Source organism: Argiope bruennichi, chromosome 4 (genome assembly GCF_947563725.1).
Source record: "Argiope bruennichi chromosome 4, qqArgBrue1.1, whole genome shotgun sequence".
NCBI classification, from domain to species: Eukaryota; Metazoa; Arthropoda; class Arachnida; order Araneae; family Araneidae; genus Argiope; species Argiope bruennichi.
In genome coordinates, this window is record NC_079154.1 from 68,288,061 (window position 1) to 68,307,569 (window position 19,509).

General features: G+C 26.1%; 1 protein-coding gene across 2 annotated transcripts in view; it reads left to right on the top strand.

Moving 5' to 3' along the window:
- The window catches only part of LOC129965487 (U2 snRNP-associated SURP motif-containing protein-like), a 39,035-nt gene that overhangs the window by 15,974 nt on the left and 3,552 nt on the right, over positions 1 to 19,509 (top strand). For both annotated transcript variants that reach the window (XM_056079409.1, XM_056079408.1), the window contains exons 11-23: positions 396 to 439; positions 6,642 to 6,746; positions 7,985 to 8,051; positions 9,905 to 10,077; positions 10,850 to 11,012; positions 11,225 to 11,304; positions 11,405 to 11,492; positions 11,641 to 11,742; positions 11,963 to 12,140; positions 13,356 to 13,478; positions 16,854 to 16,926; positions 17,113 to 17,251; positions 17,942 to 18,052. In XM_056079409.1, coding sequence (XP_055935384.1) covers positions 396 to 439; positions 6,642 to 6,746; positions 7,985 to 8,051; positions 9,905 to 10,077; positions 10,850 to 11,012; positions 11,225 to 11,304; positions 11,405 to 11,492; positions 11,641 to 11,742; positions 11,963 to 12,140; positions 13,356 to 13,478; positions 16,854 to 16,926; positions 17,113 to 17,251; positions 17,942 to 18,052 — 1,446 coding nt within the window. The remainder of the gene's footprint in view (positions 1 to 395; positions 440 to 6,641; positions 6,747 to 7,984; positions 8,052 to 9,904; positions 10,078 to 10,849; positions 11,013 to 11,224; positions 11,305 to 11,404; positions 11,493 to 11,640; positions 11,743 to 11,962; positions 12,141 to 13,355; positions 13,479 to 16,853; positions 16,927 to 17,112; positions 17,252 to 17,941; positions 18,053 to 19,509) is intronic.

Below are 19,509 nucleotides of genomic sequence, written 5' to 3' on the forward strand. Positions count from 1 at the left end.
ATTTTATTTGAGACTAAAAAAAAGTGAATTTTAAAAATGATTATAGTATTTAATATTTTTATTTTTTTAGCTCAAATCAATGTTTTTTTGCTTTTAGATTCCATATTTTGAATAATATTTCTCACTGCTGATGCAAAAGTTAAAATAGTTTTTAGAAAAATCATATTATAGATTAATAAAATTTTGTATTAAAGACAGTTTTGTAAATTTATATATATTTTCCTCAGAAAAAATATTTTTGCACTTTTTTGTTTTAATTCCAAAATTATTTCGCAAATAAGAAGTTTCATATATTCTTTTATAGTTTAATTCATAATATGTTGTTAAAAATGCTTTTCTCATAATAATCGATATCTATTCTTACCTTTATTTGGTGTCGACATCTTCTTCTGCAGCTTTTATCGAATGCAGTTGTCAAAGTGGTAATCCCTACCGAAAGGTATACATTTTTTCAGTGCTTTTTTTCATAAAACATTGACTTCCTAATTTGCTTTCCTTAAAAACATTCTTGAGCGATTCATATTCAACTGTTCTGCCTTCTAAGAAAGAATTGTGTAGAGAATTCTGAAGACAAGTTAAAATCATCTGTGTATCCTTTTTTATAATTTTTAAATTCTAACTAGATTTTTCTATTATTTTGTGTTACTTCTGGATTATTTATCTGGAGAAATAGTATGTTACAGAGATTATATATGTATATATTGAATGTATTATTCTAATTATTTTATTATGGATATTTCCTTATAGAAATAGTCGCTGTCTGGTCTTTTAAATAATTCTAATTACTTATTCAAGTTACGTATTTACTAAATATGACTTATAAAAATATAAAAGAAAACTATCAATCTCTTTCAATATTTTCATAGTTTTAATAAGAATTTAAAGTACAGAAGGGCTCCCAGATCTTCACTCTAATGTGACAAAAGGTAGGTCAAATAACAAAAAGAGAAAAACATTGGATAAGCTGGAATTTTAAGAAGCTTCTCTCTTTCTAATATTCTTAATATTCATATTGCATCAAATATACTCTTATTCATATTTTTAATTGTTATATAGACTAGTACTTTGTAAACACTTGATCAATATGTAATTAAATTATCATCTTGTTGATCAATATGTAATTAAATTATCATCTTGTTGATCAATATGTAATTAAATTAATGTGAAGAACTAGGCATAAGACAAAAAGTTAGTTACTGTTTTTGTAAAAAAAATCTAATGGAATGTTGTACTAATTTATATAATAAATTTTGAGAAAGTCGACTTTCATGTTTTACAATTGAGAATAATTTTGCAACTTTATCAAATAATTTAAGTTAATTTTAATTTTTCATGAAGGTAGATTTTTATTTTAAATTTTTACAGTAGAATTTTGCATTAAACTGGCAGCAATAAGACTTCTCTAAAAAATGATTAAAGAAATTCAGATAATAGACATATTTTGAAAGAAATTGTTCATATTTTACGATGCCAACTGTATAAATTGGAGAGTGCAAAGTTTATTAGATTTTCTTTCATTCAAGAAGTCAGAATTAAACAAATATTTAAAATTTAACAGAGGATTTAAAATTATCACACATGGGAATTGCATAGAAGTTACATAGTGCAGTTGCATACAACTTCTATTGTCTGTATTTATAAACTTGTTAGTAGAGTCCTTGGGTATGAGACAAAATTTTACTTGTAACAATATTTCAAAATGGTTTACTTATTCTATATATCAAGAGCCTAAATTTATACCTTCAGTAGTACCATAATTTTGATATGTATGCTTTGGATTTTACTATAATTTAGGTATTTTGTAATATCAAATATTCATAATAATTGGGATGAGGCTTATTCTATTTAAATTGAGAGGAATATACTAGTTTTCTCATGATCGATCATATCTTCATGTAAAAAATCAGTACAGAATCAGATCAGTACAATCTTCAAGTGTTTGTATGTACCAGAAGCAGCATAATATTTATATCAGAAGTGGTCTTGGAAGCAAGTAATTCAATCATTTCATATGCTTAGCATAAACCCTAATCTTCATGTAAAATAAGAGAACAGAAAGACAAGAAATAAGTTCATATTTATATTAGAATATTTCTTATACAGATATTGATATTTTTATACTTTAAATGAGCTATAACATTGTTTATATATAATAAAATCTAATAGATTGAATGTTTTTTTCTGCTTCTACTTTCCTTTCTTGTTTCTGTTGAATAAAGTATGGAAGATCTCTTGGTTATTTTGTTTGGCTAAATTATAATGTAAATGAATTTTTTTAGTCGATTCTTGGTGAATTCTGTAAAATGTGAAGAATTATTACTGTCGAATACTTTTTCAATGACATAATAAGGAAGATGAAATAAGTGAATGTGAGAAATATGGAATCAGTGATGTCATCTTAATAAGATCAGCCCTCAAAATAAAAGAATCTATGCTAATTGCAAAATTCAAGAACTTATATTATTCTTAAATAGTTTTGAAAAGAACTGAAGAGAATGAAAAATATATATATTTACGAGACAAAAAGAGAAGGATATTTTATATTCTGTTTAACTGAATAAATTTCTTTCTGAAAAATCTGATGAAACATGTGTGAATTTGAACTGCTTTCCTGCAAAGACATGCAGTGGGTGATCAGTTAACGAACTATTTGGATGGCAAGCAAATCAGACAAACACTTTTTTGACAAATTTTTGTATTCATACAATGAACACATTCCAAAACACAAGATATTGCAACATATATACGGTATATAGTACTGCATCCGCACAGGCAAAAATAACCAGAAGCAGCTATAAACTTGCTATATGATCATATGAGAATAAAAACCGATAGTGAAAAAAGTGAGTTATAAATGATTTCTGGAACAGTATGATGGCAGTGTATGCCTAAACAATTGTTCACTTTATAGAAAAATTAAAAGAACAAAAATCAACTTTTGAAATGTTTATTATAAAAAATTTTATGAGGCAGTGGACATAGTGTACACAATGGAATGTCAAGAAATGAATTTGATAGAAACCAAGTAAGTGATGTTCATTATTGCACAGACATAAGAAATTTCTATAATTTTTTTCCTTTCTTACAAATTTATCGGTTTGTAGAAATCATTGATTGATATTGAATAATTCAAGTCGTAACATAGTTTTTGAAAGCATGATGTTTATTAACTGATCATTCACTGTATTTGCTTCTGACTTGTGAAACGTGAAGATTTGCTTGGAAAATTCATTTCAGAACTGGATTGTGTATGTGTGTGCTGTGAAACTTTTTATTGGAATCATATATTCCTGCTGATAAAGAGTGAACTGTTTTAGACTACTGGACAAATGTTCTACAAATCATTAAAATTCTATAAATTGTTAGTAATTTTAAATTTTTAGATTGTTTTTGTATTTTAATTATGTTTGCTGTTACCGATTATCTTATTCTTTGTATATAATATTTGTAGTGTTTAATATTACTCTGAATTTATTTGAAAACAGACAACAAGAAAATTAATCTTACCAATATCTTCTTCCCTAAATCTTTGTTACTGTATTTTTATGTAAAATTTTCAAATGTTTTTTCTTTTGTGTGTTAACTGTATAAAACAATTTTTAATTTCTTTTTTAAAAAGGGTTAAAAGCATAACCTTAAAGAATATAAAACTTTTTGATATATTATAGATTTTCTTCTGCATTTAATTATATAATAAAATCTTTCTTCAAAATTTTCTATATTTTATTCAGGCTTGTCTAAAATGCTAAGTATGAATTATTTGAAAAATTAGAGAGGCATAAACTGCTTTTAAAAAGAAATATAGAACAATTGTTTGGGAAACAAATATCAGTTTGGTATGATGTTATTCATAAATGATTGATTTCAAGTACATTTATCATAATTGCGTTCACACAATTATGATAAATCTCAAAAGGTTACATAATTATTTTTTTATATCTGTTTCTTTCTTCTTCTTTCTATGATACAAATTTGTTTTATTATTATTATTATTTCTTCTCCATTTTTGTCATGAACTTTAGATTCACATTAAGGAAAATGTATTTTCTAGGCCTTATCTTTTATTTTTATTCTAGGCAAATGTTATATTGCAGTCAATAATAATCTTCTTTTTGTAGTTCAATTTCTAACTGAGATGCTTTGTGTTAGGAAGTACTCAAATTATTTAATCTAAAATATGCAAAATCCATCTTTCAGTTATTACTATTTTCTCAATTTAAGTTGGGTTTGTTTATTTATTTATTTTATTTAACAAATTATATTTGAAAAATATTTTACCCACTTTCTTTCCATAATAAAACGTCTGAATTATGGGAATTAAAAAAAAAAAGTGTTGGATTATATTACTTATGGGTTGCTTTGGATTTAAATTAAGCTATAATTTCTTCTCAACTACTTCAAAATTACTTTAGAATGTTGATTTTAAAATTTATTTAAGAGATCAGTAATTAATTGAATGGAATTAATTGAATTGCTCTTTTTCTCTATTTATATTTCATTAAGTAATATTTTATGCAGCTATAATGTTTGGTAGAATTTTGAATAATAACCATTACTTGTTAGTCTTGCAATTCTAAACTTAAACCATTATTTAATTTTCATCTTAAAATCTGCAAATTTATAAAAGGAATCTGAAAAAGCAATTAATTTTGTTGTTGGGATTGGTGATTTCAAACCAGCTAACTTGCTACTTCTTAACAACTTTCTGTAATTGTATTTCTTCTTGGTGCATTTTTTTTTTTTTTTTAGCCTAGATTTTCGATACAGAATATAATTTCCGTTTTTGAACATATTTGTATACTAGAAATTTTGTTTGAAATATCACCAAATTTCTAATAAGAAAAAGCTAGAAAATATGGATGACTTTTAATTGTTATTTAGAATAAAAAAAGTATAATATAATTTTGCTTTCCATTCATTTTACTCTTAACAAAAAAAAAAAAGAACTTTAAAATATAGAGCCTGATTATGCAGTGAATTTTAAAAAGTAAGACACTTCTTGCCCAAAGAGCATATCAAAAAGTTTTGAGACTAATTCTGTTGCATAGAAACTACTTTATTTAAGAGTGTGGATATACTTTCACCTTCAAAATTGTCTATATATATCATATTACAGCATTCTTCCTCTTCTAGAATGTGTCCTGAAAGTCCACTTCTAAAATTGTTTTTAAGTTTTTAGAAAAATATTAGTATAAAAGAGAATTAAAGCTGAAACGTACTGTGTTTTCTTATCAAGGAGATAGATTAATGATTTCCCTAATGATTAGTTTCCAGCTATAATACACAGTGTTTTGTAATGGCAAATATCAATGAAACATATATTGAAAATATTTTCTTTTTATTAAAGTGTATGAAGATACTCTTATTATTAAGACAAAGGTCAATCATGTGTAGCAAAAAAATTTATTAAAATTGGCCCAAATCATTGTAATTTGTTGCCTCAGAAAAAAGTGGCAATATGTGTGATCATGAACTTCAGGCTGCAATTTCGTACATACTGTTACAGAAATAATCTTAAAGCTTTTTTATCCTACCTTGTATGATTAAAAAAAAATTTATTGTAGACTTAAAAATTTGAAATGTTGCTTTTATATCAGAATATTTCAAAATGCTGGAGATTTCTGCTTCGGTTATTATTCAATTGACAACAGTTAAGTAATAGGGGAATAAAACTAATTTTTATTTGCTTTAAATTTACCATTATGAAATTTAATATACAGTGGAATCTTGTTTAATGAACATAATTCATACTCGTGCATTACAAAAGAGTTGTCTGCATTTATAATTTGCTTACACTTCAAAGTTTGACAAAAATTGAAACTCAATGTTATTGTTAAATTTGTAGCCTGCATACCTATTGCCTTATTAGGCTTTTCAACTTATAGTATAACTTTCAGTATGCCCCTTATTTCATAGAAGGTCATTGCTTTGCTGAGGCAATTTTCTGTGCTATAACTTCTTGCTGCGATACAGAATGCAGCTCTATAAATTGTTTGGTAGTCAGCTCTTGAGTATGCTTTTATTTGTGCTTGCATATTATTAAAGCAATTCTCCCTTATATTGCAATGTGAAATCATGATGCTTACCTAAGTGTCTTGTACTTTTTTTTTTTTTTAGTAATTCATTTCATTCAAATACATATAAGTGCTAAACACAGATGTATATCCAAGATATAAGCAATGTTTTGATTACATTCATCATTTGTTTTGCAAAACATTGCTTATTAAGTGAATCACTTCCTTACATTTTGATTTATTTGTTATACAAATCACTTTTTATGAGAGGTGCTCATTAAGTGAAGTTTGACTTTATTCTGCATTAAAATCTTTTCTTTATTCTATCCAAATATATATTTAAGGCAAGAAATATTTAATAAAAACATATTATAGATTTGGGTCAGTAAGTTAAAGAATTTTTTTAGACAGCTAGTATGTACTTTAATTTTAAAAGCAATAAATAGTTATGAAATTTTTCTCTGTTCTTTTTCATTTTATTATTGATAGAAATGTATCAAATTTGTAATATTGAAATTTTTTCATTTAATGTTTAAAAGTATATATATTTTTGACAAGCTTCCAAAAGGAATAAATTTTAATATTTTATTTTATTTCTATTGTTCTTTTTCTTTTTGTATGTTTCAGGAGTCTACTGTGCCTCATTCATCGTATGATAGAATTTGTTGTTCGTGAAGGACCTATGTTTGAGGCTATGATTATGAATCGTGAAATAAATAATCCTATGTTTAGGTATAATTTTTAGCATATTTTTGATTAATTGCATTTTTAGTGACTAATGGAACAGATTGAGAAATTTTTTATCCATCTAGTTTAAAAATTAATTATCCTCATAATATATTTTCAATTAAAGTATTTTTGTCAAATCCATGTAATTAAAAAAAAATTTATTTATATTGTGGTATAGAGCATCTTTTAGTCTCCATCTACCATTTATTTAAATTAAAATTGCTGAGTAGAATCAAATTTAAATACATTATTAATTAATGTGTGGGCTAGATTGTTGAAATTTTGTATTGATTTCGAAAAGTTGCAAGTCATATCCATAAAAGTACCTATTTGTGAAGAAATGATAGATTATGTCTTAAATTTTTCTCTCGTCTTCCCTATTTTTTCTGTTTAAAATATATTAGTGTATTTGGTAGTTCCAAAATTTGTTCCCATAAAAGTTGTAAGTATTAACAATTAGCAGTGAACAAAAGAAATTTATATGACTTAAAAATTTGAATGTTAAAACCTGATTTGATTGTTTATTGCCATTTAATTTGCTTCTCAACCTTCATGTTTTCTATGGGGGATTTCTAGAAACTCAAAAAGACACAATAGCTAAAGCTCATTAGTTTTGAAATAAGAAAATATCAATGCTTTAAAATCGGAATAGACATGTATATAGACGTTATACATGTTAAATTGTAACTAGATCTCTTCAATCAACCAAGAGTCAAAATTATGAGATCTCTCTTTAATGGTTCTGAATTTGATACTAGCAGAATATTAATATAGCATAAAATCATTATAACTGAAGTCATTAAAATATTTAATTAATCTTAGTTAATTAATTAATCTTTTTTCTCATGGTCTTTTGTTAAATTTGCTCATCTATTAGTATTATGTGTTTCCTTGTAGCTTTACATTTAATCTGTACATTTATTCATCTGCAGTCTTTCCGTATTACCTTTTTTTTTTTTTTTTTTTTTTTTTGCATGAATATGCAATACTATTTGAAGTATCCAACTTTCTAAATTAAAATATATCCTAAGTAAATGGCTGCAACAGAATTGTTTAATAATAATTGAAATGCAGTCAGTTCGATATATAAATTTATAAAAATAATTATATCCATCCATTCATTTGATAAAAATGTACTTTTCTTTAATAAGGCATAATATCCTTCACAAATCTAACCCATTAGATTTAAGCAAATCATTGAATATCTTGATTTTCATACTAATTTTTGAGATTTTTTTCAGGTTTTTATTTGATAACCAAAGTCCAGCTCATGTATATTATAGGTGGAGGCTCTATTCTATTCTCAAGGTATGTATGTATATTGAGGAGTTTTTATATTCATGACTTAACTTTAAAAAAAAATAACAAAATAAAAAGTTAACTAAACCTAAAAATCCAAACTTTCTGTTTAGCATCCACTAATGTTTGCTACCCTTTTCAAAATACTAAAACTCTGATTTCTTATCTGGAGCATTACTTATTCTTAAGTTTGTATTGCATCCCCCCCCCCAAAAAAAAAATTCTTTAATTATTGCAACTTTATTCCCAAAATGATAATGGAATGAATTTTTTTTTTTAACTCAGCTTTTTAACTTTTTTATCATGGGCATTTTAAGATATTCTGATTATTTTGTTCTTATGATGCATATTTAAAGTATACCATTAATAAAGAAGTTCTAGAAATCTCAAACTCATTTTTCCTTTAATATTTTGTATTTGGTTGCTTGAATTTTCCTCATATATTCATTATAAACATTTGATAGTAATGCAATTCTTGTTTCAAAGAGTAAAATTAATTTTATTTGCTTCACAAAATTTTAAAATTTTGCTCCATTTTCTGGTGAAAATGTTCGCAATTCTGATCTGCTGAACTGTGCAAGGTTATACATTAATAATAATAAGGTTGCACAATGTACCATTTTCATATATAAAAGGAGGCACATATGATAGCACAGGTTCCTTGATTAAAATTCTTTAATTTGCAGTAAAATGATACAAATTCAAGAGAGGAAATATGCTTATTTCACTCAAAACTCTATTGCAATGAAACATAAACTATATAATAGCATGAAATATGGATATCATAAAATACACTTGGCATTGCATATTGTCTGCAGAGTTCAACTAACTCTGAAATTAAGCTCCAAAATGAGTTGTCACGTTTTATTGAGTGAGCTGAAAGATTGAGTTTCTGGAAATCTTCCTGTACCTTGAGAATCAAGGTATGAGATTTTACATTTCTTAAAGAAGCATTTGATACCAAATATGTGTCAAAAATGTTACTAACCACAAAATCAGCATAACGATAATAATAAATTATGATATAATAATAGTTATGTCAATCTGCATGAATTGACAAACTGAATTATTATTATCTCTTTGGAAAAATATTAATGAATCAAATTCTGTTTATCTACTTTTAAAAACAATATAACTTTAAAAAAAATCTTAATTGATTTAATTTTGCTGATCTTAATAGAAATTGTCAATATTTTATCATTCAAGAAATCAAATAGATTTTATAAAAGAAGAATATTTAAGAAACATATTGAATTATTTGATTAAAAAAGGAAATGCCTTTATCACTTTGTGATAATTTCCCTCTTTTCTATTTATATCCTATCGTAATTCTTCTGACTTTTGTAAAAATTATTTGGAAATCTACTGTATTCTGAAGGGTTAATGTGGCATTGTACATTTTTAAATTTAAAATAGGATTATACATATCAAATAAAATGTTGGAACAGAGAATATTATTAGAGAATATTGTACCTATTATTAATTATCAGAAAATAATTGTGTCCTTAGCATTTATGAATGTGGCATAAAATTGTTAATTAATTATCAACTGGGATGTTCCAATTATCAGAAAATAATTGTGTCCTTAGCATTTATGAATGTGGCATAAAATGTTAATTAATAACCTACTGGGATGTTCCAATTATCAGAAAATAATTGTGTCCTTAGCATTTATGAATGTGGCATAAAATGTTAATTAATAACCTACTGGGATGTTCCAATTATCAGAAAATAATTGTGTCCTTAGCATTTATGAATGTGGCATAAAATGTTTATTAATTATCTATTCGAATGTTCTTTTCACTCTACTCGCAAATATGAAGTCTTGACATTATTATTTTATGATTATTTTATTCTTACAGGGTGATCATCCCAGCAAATGGCATACAGAGGAGTTTAGCATGTTTAAAAATGGATCCATTTGGCGGCCTCCACCTCTTAATCCATATCTTCAAGGCATGCCTGATGAATTAGTAGACCAGCAGCCTCCAGTGCCTAGACCCACAGAACCGAAAAAAGGATCTCTATCTGATAGGTAAGAGTGCATATGAGTATATAATATATTCAAACTTATATATATATATTTTTATTTATTTCTTATTTTTAACTAGATAGTTTTCACCATTAATTTTTTATTAAAGTTTTCATTCAATATTTGCCACTTTCTAGTTTTATAATTTTTCAAAATAGTGATTCTCATATATTTTTCATTATTATTAAGCCACTAACAATTGTCAATGCTAAAATGAAATATAAGTGATGACAAATTACAAAGTTACTAATTAATTACAAATTTTGAAAAAGGTTACTTTTTTATGTTTAAATGATGCTTATGTGAATAAAATGTAATGAAATTGTTTCAGTCTGAAAAATTTAAACTAAAATTTTGAATCAATAAGATATATAGGTATAATTCTTTAATAATTAATCTTCTGAAAAACATGTGTCAGAATCTTTTCATTTATGTAATATATTAAAAATGTTATTGTGACTATTTTCACAAACTTAATCCTTTTAAATAGTAGTAAACAAAACTGTATAGACTCATCATAAAGTTCTGGATGATTATCATTTTGCTGTACATAAGGTAGAATCTATGAAAATATAATCAGTTATATGGAAAATATCTTTATTTTCTTTTAGTAAAGGAAAATCTATAAACTATCAGTAATATTGTTGTCTAAAAATTTCTGACTTGACTATGTCAAAGTTATTTCTCATACTTTTTCCATTGTTCTGCTATTTTTCATGCATATATCAACTTTTACTTTTGCTATTAAAAACTGGAATACTTTCTTTCTCTTTAGCCAAAGAGATAAATTTGAAGATCTGCTTCGTCACATAACTCCAGAAAAGCATAAAATTGCAGAAGTGATGATATATTGCATTGATCATGCAGAAGCTGCTGAGGAAATCATTGATTGTATAGCTGAAGCTATTGCAACGCCAGATGCACCTTTATACAAAAAGGTAATTTTTTTTTAATTGATTAATTTATTTTTTTACTCTTTACATTACAGGATGGTACTATTTATGAAAAACGTAAAATATATTGCCCAATTCTTTTTCTCATCTTTCTAATAGATTAAAAATTTGTTTCATTCTTTCATATATATGTAAAATAAATATTTTAAAGTATAACTTATTTAAATATTTTATTGATTATGCATTTTATTTTTTAGATAGCAAGATTGTACCTTGTATCTGATATTTTACATAACTGCAGTGTAAAAGTGGCAAATGCATCTTTTTTTCGAAAAGGGTATGATTTATTATAATTTTCTATCTCCATTTCAAGTAAAATTTTATATTTCAGATGAGATTTTTTTTCTTTTGTAATAATGGTGATATGTCTTTTACAGGTTTCAAAATAAATTACCTGATATTTTTAAAGATCTCCATGAAATTTTTCAAGGTATTGAAGGACGACTAAGAGCTGAACAATTTAAGGTATCTTTAATCTTGTCAGTTTCCTTATTTAAATCAATGTATTGTTGTTTATGTACTTCCTAATTTTTATTTTTTAAAAACCAAATAAGGCTGTCAAAGAGAAACAATTCTGACATTTTTAGCATAGTAATGTAATTTCTGTTTCTAGCAACGTGTTGTAAGCTGTTTTAGAGCTTGGGAAGATTGGGCCATTTATCCTAGTGAATTTCTTATAAAGCTGCAGAATTTGTTCTTGGGACTAGTACCATTGGTAAGACTTTTATTAAAACTTTGATTTAATATTAAAACTGGTTTTTGTAAACTGTTTCAATCATAAGAAAAGGGAATTAAAAATTATCTCAATTACTTTTGATTTTTAAGCATGGTTAACTAACAACATTTTTTGTTACTAACTAGGTTTCATTATTCAATGTTCTGTTCTTAGAAAAAAAAATCAGATTTGGTGTTAATGATTTCTTTTCGTTGAATAGTCTCGAGAAGGCAATGAGGATAGCAATTCTTCCCAAACTACCCAAGTGCCCAATACAGATACTGAAATACCGTCCTCTGATGATATTGATGGTGTTCCATTATCTACTGATGATATTGATGGTGTACCTCTTGAAGGACCCTTAAGTGAAGACAGAGATGATATTGACGGTGTACCATGTACATATTGTTTGATTGCATTTTAAAATTATATTTCATTGGTCCTTTAATATTGATTAGATTTTTAAATATGGATAGTTTTTTTAATATATTAATTTTTTTTATTGTATAGAATTTGAACTTATTCTTGTAGCACTTAAATTAACCTTTTTACTTATTATTTGCACATCATACTTCTATTAGATTATTGAATTTTGAAAGTTATAAAATGATGTTATGTCATTTGTAGTGATATTTTAATTTAAAAAAATTAGGAAATTTATAAACATAACATTTTAATTATTTTATGAACTCCTAATTAAATCAAAATAGTAATATATTTCCAAAATAGAAGATGTCATTTAATTAAATTATAAAGAAATTTTAAAAGATTAGAGGTATTTTTATGTTCATTTGGCAATGGAATAAAAAAAAAAAAAATCAGTTGGCTAATGAATATTTTTTCAACTGCTTTTTATTAAAAAGTGTATATATAAACTTTGTGCTAGGATCTTCTTAAATAAACAAAATAGGTGTTGATGCATATTGTATGATTTTAATTCTAAAAATCTGTTTTTGTTAGATTTAAACAGGACATTCAACTTTTTTAAGAAATAATCCAATTTTTATCTCTTATAATTCTTTAAGTCATGATGAGAGCAGCACACAGAACTGACTAAGATGGAAGGCAGGGAAAAGATTGCATGAGAAAACAGTTTGAACTTATATATTTTAGAAAGGAATTTGCCAATATAGTTCTACAGTTTGGTGGGAAAATAATTGCCCATGCAACTCAAATGATATTAAGCCAGGGTTTGAGATTAGGCAATTAGTTTTGAAATGTAGATTAAATAGAAATTGTATCACATATATATAGTTGTTGCTGGATTGATGCTGTACTTTTTTTATATCATCTAGCACTTACAGTATCTTCTTGTTTAGAAAATCTATTACAAGCCAATGTCAAGTTTAGTTTGTTATAATTTTAGATCTTGTCAGTTCATCATATTTTTGTACGAATCAAAATTAGTAGCGATTGGTTACATAATTTAATCAATAAATAAAGTTACATATCATTCCTTATTTCAAATAATTGCATATAGTAATAATACAATTCCATATGTTAATTTTTTGAAGTAATTATCCTTTAAAATTCTGATTTAGTTGTTATGTTTAATTTTTTTATGCAATTGATATGTATCTAGATTTTTTTTTTTTTTTTTCCATAATCTTTAGTAAATGAAGATTTAGATGGCCAACCATTAGAGGAGGAAAGATTACCAGAACCACCGGATATGTCATCGAAATTTAAACCTTCTAAGTGGGAAACTATTGACCCTGAAACAGTTGAAGCTCAAGGTAATTAATCATTAAAAACCATTGATTTATTTTACATTGCAAAATTTTTACTGGTGATAGTTTCTTTATAGGAAGACAACCTATTGCAAAGGTTCTCATGAAAATCTTTGCAGATGTTTACTGATCATGGTGCTTAGAACCGAAACAACTTCTTATTCGAAGATTATACACATATGATACATCTCTCTCTCTCTGTGTATGTGTGTGCACATGTAAGAAAGAGTGAGTGTTTGCTTGTATAAATATATAGATATATGTAAGAAAGAGTGAGTGTTTGCTTATATAAGTATATAGATATGTGTAAGAAAGAGTATGTGCTTGCTTGTATATGTATATAGATATGTATGAGAATGAGAGTGGTGCTTGTATGTATATAGATAAGTGTGAGAAAGAGAGAGAAAGTGGATATTGACCAGTTTAGGATATGTTGTAAGAAATGTAAAACCCTCAGAGTTCATAGATGAGCCTTCTAGCTCAAAGAGAATGTAAATGGTGGGAAATTGAAATTTTCTTTTCCTCATTATTTCCTGATGATTGTTGATAAAAAAAAATTAATCAAATTAGACCCTTAAGACAAACAACTTTTGTGTTTAAAGTTTTTTGTAAATTGCTTAGTAGCAGCTAAAAATGATTTTTAATCCCTATTTTGACTGCTTTTAATATCAACAATTTGTGTCCATAGTTTTGGAAAAATAAAACTTGTGCATTTAAACAATGAAATAAAAGCCAATGATCTAAAGATTACAAGCTTAAATAAAACTAATTAAATAAAAATAAAGGAGGATGAAATTTTAATGGCAATGTTATGTAAAGATGACTAGCTTTAAAATTTCCAGAATTTTTTGCATATTTTAATTCTTTTGAATGTATTTTATTATATCTTGGAAACAAGAATATATGTTTATTTTTCCAGTATAACAGAAGAAACATGTACCTACTTTCATGCTAAGTCAGAAAAATTCTAACCAAATGTGTCTATACATGCTGAACTAACATTATTAGAAATTGAAAAAGATTATCATATTTGGCGACTTATCATTTAAAAATATTATAACTTGGCATCTTATGGCAGCATATCAGCTCTTGACTCTCTGTATGGTTATTTCTCCTCTTAAAATAAAATAATTTGGTTTCTACAATTGTAGTTTCTTCAGCATTCGTAAAATGAATATCACTACACACTTAGTGATTAGGTGATATCAAACAAAAATCCTAGCCAAATTTGTGAAAAAATTACCAAATTAACTAATATAATAAAAAAAGTTTTTGAAATGATTAACGCATTTGACAGTTTATTGTTTTTTAAAAATTACAGCTTAGCACGGTATGCTGCCATATAAACAATTCTCTTGTACAGCCAATTCTCGTTTTTAAGGGAATCAGTTTTCCAAATTGTATTTTTTTTCCATGATAATATGCACGAATGTGAAAAATCACACACACACACACTCGCTGATGATGGAATCTCATTAACCATTAGAAATTCAGTTGGAATTTTTCAATTACTTATTTCTTCTTAAAATGTTATTAAATACTATCGGAAAAATTTAATTCACATTTTGCTATTGAAATAAAATACTTTTCTTAAAATTGACTATTATAGTGATCAATCAATTTACTAACTGGATGTCAATTATCTTCCAAGAGTGTAAAATAGATTACATTCCGATTTTGAATTATATGTTGAAATATACATTATATAAATAATTTCCTATATAATTCCTGACATTTTGAGAAATTAACATAATATTTTTTTATTTAAACATTTTTTACATGAAACTCATTTTGGAGCTTTTGTTAATTTAACAATACTTTGGTTAGATATTTGCTGTGTTAATGAGAATATATTATAAGTATTTTATTAATAACCTTTAACCCTCAATACTGATTAATTGTCAAAAAAAGACAGAGAATGTTATATTGGTCTATTGACTATATCCACCAATGACATGCGAATAGGCGTAAAGTTTGGCATGCAATTAATACACAAGTGCCAAAGGATATTTTTCTAAAAAAAGCTGATGATAAATTTTCTTTTACTCCACTTAATAGTCATAATTGAAATTTTCAAAAGTGCAACAATTAAGATTTTAATTCCAGTATTACAAAAAGTGGGTGGTTTTTTTTTTTTTTTTCCCCACCGCCAATATCTAAATAAAGAATCAAATGATATATTAGTACTTAATAATAATGATAAATTAGCTTTTTTTAAAAAATGTGTTTAAACTACAAAGATAAATGTTTAGCTCTGATCAACTGATACAAACATTTGACACTTGATAAAAACTTCAAAACTTTTCAATAATATAAATTTTGTAGAAGCCTACATTTGTATGTTATTTTTATATTTGTTATTATAAAGTATGGTGGAAATATTTTAATTTTCAAAAAATTTAAACTTGAGATTCTGTTGAATCTTTTCCTTTCAGATCTAAAATATAGATTCATATCAAGTTTTGAACCATATCTGCCATGTAGTTGACCATTTGCCAGTCCATACTTTTGCGTACGTTTAGACACAATAATCCATAAACATAGTGACTTAAAGTAATGAAGTTCCTAATATTGTTTTGTGACTACAACTGTAGTGTCATATCAGATTTTGGTGTCAATCCAGTTGGCAAAAAGGCATCCAAAACATGTATTCTCAAGATAGATTCATTAAAAATTCTGAATTCATACCAAGATCTGTATTTTGTAACTATTGTTTACGATGCCACGCAGGGTATTCTCTACTCTACTTAAGAACAACAATTTTAATTGGGAGGGGATTAATTGGAGAGTATACAAGAAAGTTTTGAGTAGAATATCCCTGCTGGTTTTTGTTTAAGGATTGAAAGGAATTTAAAAATAAAAACTTAAATGGTAAGGAATTTACTTTTGCTTTAAAATTTACAAAGAGGAATCCCCTCCCTTATCCATTTATTGTTAATTATATTGCCTATTACCACAGAAAAAAAAAGGTAAAACACATTCCAAAATTCTTTTTAAAGCATATATAGAGCTTGAAATGCAATTAAAACTTATGTATTGAAATAAAAATAGTCTAATGTTGCTCTTAAAAGAGTGTTTGTTTAAAATGCTATTCTTATGTTATAGTAAACAATTTAATTATGCAGATTTTTTTTTTTTAATTATTCAATGATTTAATACAAAATTGAATTGAAATTTTATCAGCTGTTACTAATATTATAATATTGCATTCTCTTCCGGGCTAAGTTGCAATAAAGTTAATATGGAAATTTTTTTTAATATTTTAAATTCTAACTGAAATTAGTTTTAGTGAGAGAATTTTTATATATTTTCCTATATTTAAGGGATGAACTGAATGTGTTCTTTATTGCTTCCATTTTTTAATTTAGAATTTATTTTTAGCAATAACAACATCAAAGTGGGATCTTTTAGAACAAAATGAGGATCAAGAGCAAGTAGATGATATTGATGGCCAGTAAGTTATGATTAACTATTTAGAGAATGTTAGCATTTTTCCCACTTACATGTTTGAATGTATGCTAATAAACACCGTATTAGAACAGCCTAGTAAGAATATTTTAAATAGTTTGAGGCATGGGATCTAAACTAACCATCTTAAAATATTTAATTAAAAGGTTTAAATTACTTTATTTATAATTAGGCCAATGGATGATACTGCTTCAACTCAAGATGAAATGTCTGCACATGAAGATGAAAATAGCAAAGATTCTATTTCTGTGATGGAAAATTTCAAGACTGATATCAACGAGCAAAGAAGAGCAAAATTAAGAGAAATAGAAGTATGTCTTGTTTTGCTATTACATTGGTGCAAATTAATAATGCAAATAATGTTAATTTATTACATATAAATATCTAATTGTCTCATTTTCATTGTTAATTGTTTGAAATTTTTTTGGAATTTGAATGATTAAAAGCTCTAATTATTTATTAAGTAACAACTGGAAAGATGTTTTTGAAATAATGTTTTACTCAAACATCATTTATTCATGGAGTCGGAGAGGGAGTTTATTATAAATGTTCCTTCTGACATTATATTAAATAATTGTCTCTCGTATTTCAGCTAGTTGAATTCCATTTTATTAATGGAGGTTTATAAATTTGTTGCTTAATCTAATCACACTCTGGCATGTCCATGAAATTTGTGTCATTTGGAGTTCTAGCTTTTTATGTCGGTGGATCATTCTTATTAATCGCTTAAATTTGTTTATTTTGTGTTCTATACATAAACTTGTAGTCTCTCATTTTATGTTACTTTTATGTATATATTTAATTGTGGGCTTTCTTATTCCGTTTGACTGCAGACAATTTATCTTTTTGTTAATTATTAAAGTATTAATGTAAATTTTTAATGGCACTAAAACATTTAAATTTTCAAATTCTATATAATTTGATAATAGTGTAAGGATTAAAAAAAATAAAATAAAAAATAGTGTACTCATTCATTGTTTGCTTTTTTCCCACTTATTTAGATGAAAGTGATGAAATATCAAGATGAATTAGAATCGGGAAAGCGTTCTCGCAAACCTTCGATGAAATTTTCAGATCAAGTGGAATATTATAGACAAAAGCTGCTAAAGAAGGTATATATTTAAATTTATTTTATATGCTTGATTTTTAATTCCTTTAATAATTTTTTTATTATTTTGATTTGTAAGGTATCATTTATTAATTTTGATCTTCAAAATTGGCAGATGTCATTTATTCATTTGAATCTTTTCTGAAACATTCATGCTAAAATAAATCTGAAATTTGGGGGGGGGGATTTATTGTTTCAATTGCATCCCACTGAAAAAACTATGCAACAAGCTCAATAAAATGTGAAATTTAAGTTGAATCATATGGTCTGCAGTTTCATCACTTAAATTTATTTTAATATTAAAATAATTAAATGTATATATGAGCCGGAATGAAATCTGTTAATAATTTTTAAAAATTTCTCATTTATTTGAATAATTTAGAAGGATTTTATTTTATTTATTTATTTTTATGTTGTTGTTTCCATGTCCATGAATTGACAGCAAAAAAAATCAAAATGATAGAATGGCGAGAAATAATTAGAAACACTTAAATATACTTCAAAGTATATATCTAGATACACTAAATCATTAAATACCTTAAAACACTCAATATTCTAAAACTTAAAAACATATCAAAGAAAAATTTTAAGCGCAATTTCAGTGTCAGACTCCTCTAAAGATTCGAATAACTGTGACTGCAATTTCAGTGCCTGGTGGTTATACAGGATTTCCTACAATAGGCCAATGGATGGTATTATTCAAAGTTTTAAATTGCTTGTGTCAAAAATTGGATCTTCAAAGATGTATTTTGGTGAAGAAGTTTTGAATGAATATTTTGTCTGGACAATTTTTCATACCTTTATAATGATTTGTTCTTAATATGGCTATTATGAATGTTATATTTTGTGGCAGTCAAAGTCTTTGATAAGTGGCTTTTTAAAGGTCTATATCTTTCAAAAGTCTATACCTGGCTTTTGCTTTTGCATCTGCAAGCATGATGGGGGTATTGAATTGGTCAAGGTCTCTAGCTTCTTGAACTAAAAATTCAGCACACTGGTTTTCCTTAATTTTTACATTTACAGTCCTCTTTGTAATGCACAGAATTTTCTCTTGCTGTGGAGCCTTTCTAGAATGATATTTATATTGTAGTTGATGTTAATCTCTGCATTTCTGTTAGCTTCCAAGGCCAATTTAGAATCTGTTTTTGTCTGTTAACATCTGGAAGGATGAAGATAACACCAGCATCTCCTTTGTTGAGTTATTTTTTTTACGGGCTATGGATGTATTCGACTACTAAGTTTTCCTGTGAAACCTTGTTTATTGTTTTAAACCTTTTATTTTTAAGTGCCATCATATCTTCTTTTTTAAAGCTGGGTTGCAACAAATTCAAGCAAAACTTAGTTTTCTCTGGTTGTTTTCTTCAAATGAGGGGCTCTTAAAAAAAATCTAGGGAAGAATGCTCCAACTGAATATTCTTTATTTGTCTGTCAAGCTGGAGAGTCGAAAATTTTGGGATTCTA